At 31.8% G+C, this 9,190-nt stretch overlaps 1 protein-coding gene across 1 annotated transcript; it reads right to left on the minus strand.

Moving 5' to 3' along the window:
• Window positions 1-277: 277 nt before the first annotated feature.
• LOC145590045 (L-ascorbate peroxidase 3-like) lies at window positions 278-6,743 on the minus strand. The gene is made up of 9 exons (XM_081646775.1): window positions 6,528-6,743; window positions 6,328-6,452; window positions 4,199-4,248; window positions 2,848-2,913; window positions 2,720-2,768; window positions 1,872-1,954; window positions 1,710-1,789; window positions 1,486-1,588; window positions 278-719 (listed from the first exon to the last, which is right to left on the minus strand). Exons 1-9 carry the CDS (start codon window positions 6,638-6,640, stop codon window positions 528-530), a joined length of 861 nt encoding a protein of 286 aa, XP_081502901.1. The 5' UTR covers window positions 6,641-6,743; the 3' UTR covers window positions 278-527.
• Between the last annotated feature and the right edge of the window lie 2,447 nt (window positions 6,744-9,190).

Consider the following 9,190-nt stretch of genomic DNA (forward strand, 5'->3'; position numbering starts at 1 on the left):
CATTTCAATCTCACTCTTCTTTAGTCCACCTCACTTATCATTCATTCACCTTCCAACTCTGCTTTACCAATTATACTCCCCTTTAATCATCTCTTAAGCTTCTCCTAATCATTCGCCAACGAGTATGATTACTTATTTTTATATTCCAAAGAGGGTAGGGGGAGAACAAATCATACTTGAGCTAGATCATACATGAACAAATGAGATGTTCGCAGTAGGATCACAGGGTGTGTCGATATTACCCGGTTTCCTGGAAATAACAGAAGAAAAACATATATAATAGTATGGGAACCCCCCAAAGCAAACTTATTTTACTCTTTAAATCGTTTCACTTATAGTTTCTAGCCAGTTCATACATCCACTTAAATTAAAGATAGAAGGTTAGCGAGTACTGTTGTACTGATATGATAGATATTCCTAGATGAACATGATATGAGCAATAAATCTCACATGTATGATGAATACTAGTTCATACAGATTGGTAGGTATGCAATAGGATATGAATAATGTTTACTTGTGAAGTCTCTTTACTTTGCACGTTTGCGAATTTCATAGATGTAGCTACAGATGACCACTGCCGCAGCAACTGCAATTCCAACTGCACTCTGAGCGAGTACAGTGGAGTCGGGACAGCATGACTTGGCCCCGCTTGGAGTGAATCCTAGTTCTGAAAGTTTCTTGTGCGAGGCTGTGTAGTCGCGGAAGAAGGCATCCTCATCCTGAAAGTCCAAAAACAATGAGTATGATTATCAAGAAATCGGGCAGAATTTACATATACACTTTCAGATATAGCAAGTCCAGACATATCAGCTCAGGATAATAACTTCTTTAGAAGGGCGCTCCAATCAAAGCATAGAACAACCTAAAATCTAATGCAGATAATAAAAGAGGCTGAAAATGAAAATATTTGTTGTCATAGTAGTGTTATTTAATCCAGTATTAGCAACTATATAAAAATCCTAGTCTTTGAATAGATTGGGACAAGGTCAAATCAGTTAAACAGAAGAAGATCAACCAATCACCTTAAAAACAATAGCATGGTAGCTAAAAATAATATAAGGCTTTTCTAGGGAATTCATGGTTTCAAAATTTATGGATAAAAAACAATGGAAGATATCTATCAGTACGACAGAATGCAATTGCAACTCATGTCCCAAATAAGTAGTAAAAGCACTTTGAGCTTTAAAGACAAATATTAATTACTTCTTGGGGGGTGTTAGCAGCATCCTAATTCAAGATATTTCATCACCAAATTGAGATGAGAACCGTTTTTATATCAAAAACATTAGAGCGCAAATATGATTTTATTGATAAACATGACTGTCAAACAAAACCTTTTTTTTTCAACCAGCTAGTAATACTTAAGCTCAACAAACACTTTATGCAAACAAGCATTGAACAATATTCTGTAAATTCCATGTGATCTCTTTAATAAACCATATACAAACAACTCAAATATAAAATTCATAAAGTAATAATATATACCTTAGCATACAATTCCACAAAAGGGCGAAATGCAGGATCCTCCACCAAAGTTTTATCAGTAGGAAGTTTCAATAGTTCCTCTGATTCTCCTTTCAAAAGCTCCCTGTTGAGAAGAGATGTTAAATGGCATTGCACTATGTACAAAGAACAGCAGATACTCGACAAATTGCCCACTTCACTAATGGAAAGGTCTACACAAAAATATTTACAAAAACATCTCTTACACAAAATAGGAGTTATCAAACTTGAGTGGCTCCTGGGTCCACGGGCCATCAAAGCCTGATCTATCTGGATGTGCCCTTCCCTAAGTCACCAATAGCAAAGCCAAAGTGTAAGTGCATATCCCTATGGCAAACAAATTGAGATAAAGCTAGCAAGAGTATTACCAGGGTATGAGCCCCTGATAGGGCCACAATATCTTTGTCAGAGAGACCCATCCTGTAAAAAATGTCCCTCAGATGTGGTGCACCTATAATGAATGCATCATCAACAAAATGAATCATCAACCAGTGAGGAAAGCTGATTCAGTAAAAAAAATAAGTAGCAACGAGAATGTGACATTCTCAAAACACACCGTACATATCATACGGAGTATTTGTTTTAATAAGAAATTTCCAAGCTAGTAATCAAGTACAGTGCTGCCACAATTTTCTACAGCCCCAATGAAGCATAAACGACTGTAACAATGTCATTTACACAATTTCTACCACTTTCAACAATCCAAATTGATAGAAAATATTCCATTTTATTTTATTTGTTAAAATAGACTGTATATCATCTTTTACTTACAATGTGAAGCAAGTAAAAGGTGAATAACAAGTTGCTTAAGATCCTGTAGTCTGGACACACTTCTTCGAGACAATGTAAGAAACAATTAAAAAAAAACACCCATTACTACACAGAAACAGAAAACAGAATAAGCTACAGAAGTGAAAACAGTATCCTTAAGAAAGCAGCAAAATTTATCCATTCCTGATACTCCTTTTATAGCCAAAGAGAAGAATGCAATATTGGCGTACTTTACACTGGCTGAAGAGGAGTGCATGTTGCATGACAATACTGAATAGTGAGTACCTCAAAGAAAATCTGTGTTTCCCAAATCCCAATTATCACTAATGTTAGATTTCATGTAATTCACACAGATCAATAGACCATGGACATAACATCACTCTATATGCATTCTTAACACTAGAAACCCAACAGATTAAAATGCTGAAAGAAATTTCTTCAAAACCTTGTTTGGCATCTGGAAGTCGCCCTTCCTTGGGACACACATTTGAGTCCTGGAATGCATTAACGGAAATCTTAGCAAACTGAAGAGATCCTATAACTAGTTCTGTTTTTAATTCCAAAATTACACACCTTTCTACCAGGAACAAAGTCAATTGTAGGTCCTCCAGTGACCTCAACTGCAACAACACCAGCAAGCTGCAAAGGAAAAAAGAAAATTTCAACTACACATTTCTGAAATTTATACCTAAAAATATTCTATGCATAATTCTAGATATAAAAGAGGGATAAAGGGCACAGTTCAGTAATAGCTGAGAGCCAGACATGCTAAAAATCAGTCAGCAAGCAAAGTAGCACAAAGCCCAATCTACCAGTCAACACCACGACATTTTTTCCAGCTTCTGCACCAATGATGCCCATAAAGCAAACCCCACAAAGGCACAAAAAAAATGTACCAAAACTACAGGGAAGGCATTTGTATGGCTTGAAAGCTATATCTTTGTTTCTTACTACCTCAAATAAACCATTAGACCTAGAACCCCCTTGTTTGATTTAGTAGTCACTAACAAATACTCCATTTTGAACACAAGGCATTTTATTATTTGACCATTATACGGATACTTAGAGGATGATTAAATTAGATGTAAAAAAGTAATTAGACATGTAAGATTACATGACATATAGAGAGCATATAGTTCCAACATTATAATTTGGCTATAATGACTTGTCTCTGTCCCTATATAGTGTCACAACCACCTTTTCAAAGTGTTTTATTACCTCCAAGAGTTAGGATCCCACACTCTCTCATTCACTATCTTCCATTACATCCATTTTACATTAGAATTATGATAATCCAACAATAGCTTATTGCATGAAACACTCTGAAAAGTGGCTGTGACAATTATATATGGATGGAGTATGTATAAGTCATAATTTTCCCAACTCTTGGAGGTAATAAAATACTAGGGGTCCATACCATAAGTGCGACAATTAAACTAGGCTGGACTTAAGAGGGAATTGATTGGGAAGGGGAGAGCAGTTTATCATCACTCACTACAATTACCAAGAACACACATTCTATTCCATAGTAAACTAAAAAAGCATATATTAATATACTCCCTCCATCAAGAATTCATTGTCAAGCACACTAAAATTTGGATGTGGTGACTTGTCGCATGTCTTAAATTGGCAGTGATTTGCCATTAGTCTTACTAATATAGCGTTGTAGATATTGAGTAAGGAAAAGAATATTGGAATGCAAAAGGTAAAATTGTGTTATATGTTTAAATACGAGGTACAATCTGAATATTATTTATAGACGAAGGGTATATGAAACTAATGTGATTGTGATACCAACTTTTACTGCATTAAACATCTCCTAAATCTCAGAATTCCATTTCATTGAGGGGTTGGGTGGTGAGGCAGTAAGCATAAAACATTCTTTTAACTTTTCAAGTCTCTACATCTATAGATGGGTAATCACCTGATAGAGGTCTGCATATGTAATCTTTGGGTGTTTAGCCTTCACCTCCTCTGAAATTAAGCAAAAGAGAAAGGAGACAAAATCAATGAGATGTATTGAGCCATAAAAGTAATGAGAAGATAAAGATAGAATGACAACAAGTAAAACAAGCATATGCGTGGTAGGTATGTACTCCAGAACAACAATAAAACATCTAGTATTGATCGTAATCTAGCTGAAGCAGGATCTTAGGAAATTTAAATGTATGCAGCTTTACCCCTCAGGCCCCTCTTAGTCAAAGACTATAAAAGTGGTAATTTCTGAAGGGCCAAGGAGAGTATACAAGAGAGGAACCAAGCAGGATCAAGAATTTAATATCAATTATTAATGTTGCGCCAACTTGCTTGTATCATTTTTTCTTTACATGGAATTCGGGGCTCTTCAATTTATGAGGATGCTTGGTCATCTCCACCATCCTGGCTGTTCAAATCAAGTAATTTCTGAAACTTATACTTCACTAGGCAAACGCAAGAATATACTCATGCCTTCAGCAGCTTGAATATAGCACCATTTTGTGTAGTTAAAGAAGATTTTTTTTCTTACAGATCAGCATTTATTTAATGTAACAGAAGGTCTTTATGACATTATGGACAACCGGGCAATCTGGCCTTATTCAAAAAATGCTTGCTACTAAATGCAAAGAGAAAAAAAATGTTGTGAATGTGGTACAGACCCCTGTTACTCAAACCATATTCATATGTTCCAAAACAGGTCCTAATTCGGAGAGCCCTGTGACCTAGTTCAATAAGCCGATGGGCAATGACCGCATAATAGGAGGGGTTTTTGTTTATTCCACATACCCAATCCACCACAGGTAGCATTTCACGTTCCTGTACTACACATTATATCATAAAGCATACCAAGTAACTTTGGTCTGTCAGCATTAAGGTATGAACCTTTGAAAAACTTCTTCATGTAAGCAAGCAATTATCACAATTCAAATTTAAATCTACTAGTAGGCTCTATAACAACCCCAAATTTTACTGTACCCAAACCTTCTCCAAAATCCTAAGATGCTTCAAGGGCTCAAATTCAAATTCAACTACTGAGGACAGAAAAACAAGAGAGGAAAGAGGAAAAGAAGAGCATATAAGAGTATTAATTCAAGTTCAAATAAGTCTTTCAGTTATAATACCTATAATGAATCATTCTATGCTGTCTAATATATATTCAAGCAAGCCTACCTCTAAGTGCTAAAAACCACAAAACTGGTTGTCAATACATATGATACATCTTTTTTAAACAATGTCTTAGTCATCTACATCAATAATAATCTATGTCCACTATCTAATTTGGTTTCTCCGGAAGCAAGATCTTCAGCAAGGAAAAACTCTTTCGGCAACACCACAGCAAGGAAAGTATTAACTACGCAAGAAACAGAATTTTATGTGTCAATCAATGCCATAGTTCCATGCCTGCGAATCTCGTGACCAACAAAATGCACGGTTCACAGATATGACATGCTCGATTAGATGTTTCTTTTGTTTCTCAGGCATGTGAAAGTTTTCAATCTCCAAAGAATCAGCAGGCCTCACAGCCAATGTCTAGTATGGTTTTATACATATCAATAATTCAACAATATCCTACACTTAACCTGCCAAATGCCAACATACCAACACAATTTTGGAACAGGATTATTACTAGACACTTTCTATCACTCAACCACTTCCCAAATTACCTCTACACTTCAAAATGATGATCAAATGAGATGAAGAAGAAAAAAATCATCTCATTCTTGCAAAATTAGACAACAAACAGACATTCCATACAACATCCGACACTTTGATACGAAATTAGGTTTTCAGGCAAATCAAAAAAATAAAAAAAATTATACTACTAAACAGAAGTAAAATTGGTCAAACTACGTTAGCAACTTAGCATCAAGCAGTCCGATTAGGCAAAACCTAGTGCACCTTCATGTTCAATTCATATGTGAACATCAAAATGTGTAGAACATATACCTTATATTAAACACCAGAAAATGGAGGTAATTCTTAATCTAAGCTCAATTTCTACCTAATTTGTAAAGTTTTTGGCAACATAGGACCAAATATACAGAAATTATTTGACAAAAACAAGAAATTCCATACCACACCAATCAACAGCTTTCTTCAAACCACTGTTGGCAGCATGAGCGCACTCTTCCTCATTCCTAATCGAACCATTCGGACCACCGGTCTTCGTCTTCGCGCAATATGTCCCAGCATCATGCCACCTACAGAGAGAATTCGAAATCGAAATCAAGGTGAATTTTGAAGGAGGTTGACGAAGTCAAAGGAGAGAGAATTACGCGAGACGAAGCATGATAGGAGCGCAGTTGCGACCAGAGATGAGAGCGCGGAGATCGCGACGAGCTTTGTCGACTTCCTTGAGGTATTCTGTGTCGACGACAGGCATCGCCATTGTTGGAGCTTCAGTGGTCACAGTTTCTTTAGAGAGCGGAGATTTTGACAAAATTGCTACTATTGGTATTTGGTGATTTGTTTAGTTTTTAGATAACATGTCATAAATCACTGACGCTTTAGGCATGGGCTGTTGCCTGTTGGCTCTCTTATTACACCTTGGATAATGCTTAAAATAATCAAACTTCATTTGTTTCAATTAGTATATATACGGGTGATGATAATATGGATCTTTGACTCTCTAATTAGATAATGAGGTTGAGAATAGTTAGTTTATGAGAATTAAAAGATAAGGATATTATAAATAGTTCGACTTTTAGAGATTACAAAGTGTTATAAATGTTATTTACAAGCGTTGTATTTGTTTTGCTAAAGTAATTGATAGTATATTATAATCCAATATGCACAAGAAATTAGCTTTGATTAAGTGTTTGTACATAGGAAACCCATGCATAAACTCTTTAAATCCTATAGAATGTCAAGGTTTATCGTTTAAGCATGAACCACCTTGAGTGAGCAAAACTCCAAGGTTGTTAATGCTTTGAAAATTATGCGAGTATGTTTGCATTTGAAATTGGCTAAGGCCCTGTTCTTTTGAGCTTCTAGGTAGAGCAGAGCAGATTTCAGCAGAGCATAGCAGATTTCAGCAAGCAGAGCAGAGCCGAGCCGAGCAGAGCAGAGCAGATCAGATTTCATTATTATTATTATTATTATTATTATTATTATTATTATTATTATCATCATCATCATCATCATTATTATTATTACTATTATTATTATTACTATTATTATTATTATTATTATTATTATTATTATTATTATTATTATTACTACTACTACTACTACTACTAATACTATAATGATAATAGTAATGATTTATTATTTTTATTAAATATTATTATTATTATTATTATTATTATTATTATTATTATTATTATTATTATTATTATTATTATTATTATTATTACTACTACTACTACTACTATTATTACTATTATTATAATCATTAAATTTTATTATTAAAAATTAATTATTATTAATAATATTAATATTATTAAATATTAATTATATTATTATTAATATTATTATTATTAAATATTAATTATATTATTATTAATATTATTATTAAATATTAATTATATTATTATTATTATTAAATATTAATTATATTATTATTAATATTATTATTATTAAATATTAATTATATTATTATTAATATTATTATTAAATATTAATTATATTATTATTATTAAATATTAATTATATATTATTATTATTATTATTAAATATTAAATATTATTTATTTACTATTATTATTAAATATTAATTATTATTATCATTAAGTATTATTTATTTATTATTATTATTAAATATACATTATTATTATAATAATTCAATATTAAGTATTAATTTTAAGTAGAGCAGAGCAGGGCATTTTAAGTAGAGCAGAGCAGGGCAGGGCAGAGCAGAGCAGAGCAGAGCAGATTGAAGCAGAGCAAATTTCAGTAGAGCAAAGCAGAGTAGAGCAAAGCAGAGCAGAGCAGCTCTAAAGAACGGGGCCTAAATAGAATTACATAAACTGTTTTTAAAAAACCTTAAAATGACATATTAATAAGATTTATTGGATTTGATTTTATATTTCCCCTTCTTTATATGTCCTAAAGCTTAGAATTTTTTTATTTATGTAGTAGTTTAATAAGGCCCTGTTCTTTTGAGCTTCTGGCAGAGCAGAGTAGAGTAGATTAAATTTCAGCAGAGCAGATTTCAGGATAGCACAGTAGAGCCGAGCCGAGCAGATTTCAACATTATTATTAATACTATTATTAATGTTATTATTATTAATGTTGTTGTTGTTGTTGTTGTTATTATTATTATTATTATTATTATTATTATTATTATTATTATTATTATTATTAAGTGCATATACCATTGATTTAGGTGAGTGAAAACATAAATAAATGTGTACCATATTTAACTTATGATAATAGTAGAAAGATAAAAGACAACGGTTTACTTATATTTATTTCACAAAAATTTTAAAATAAAATGATTTAATGAGTAATAATGATTTTACTTATAAAATTTGTCTTAATCATATATTTTTAACCCTCAAAATAATAATGATATACAAAGTACTACTTGAAAAAAACCTCTTTTTTTAAATTCTTAAATTGTATGAAAAGATTTGAAAAATAATTCAAGTCAATGAACTAACAATCAATACCCATATAAAATGTTTTTACACATTGTGATTCTAATATCAAATGTTTATAAAAAGAAATTGTTATTTTATTATTTATTTTTTTGAAAGAATTGTTATAATTATTAGAAATTATTAATTAATAATATTATTAAATATTAATTCTTAATAGTTTGAATTATTAAATATTATTATTGATAATTGTTATTGTTATTATTATTATGATTAATAAATATTAATTATTATTAATATTAATAATTATTAAATTTATTTTTAATATTAATAATTATAATTATTCAAAATAATAAATTATTATCATCAAAACAATATTAATTATTATTATTGAATATT

Source organism: Chenopodium album, chromosome 17, assembly GCF_948465745.1.
Source record: "Chenopodium album chromosome 17, dcCheAlbu1.1, whole genome shotgun sequence".
NCBI lineage: Eukaryota > Viridiplantae > Streptophyta > Magnoliopsida > Caryophyllales > Amaranthaceae > Chenopodium > Chenopodium album.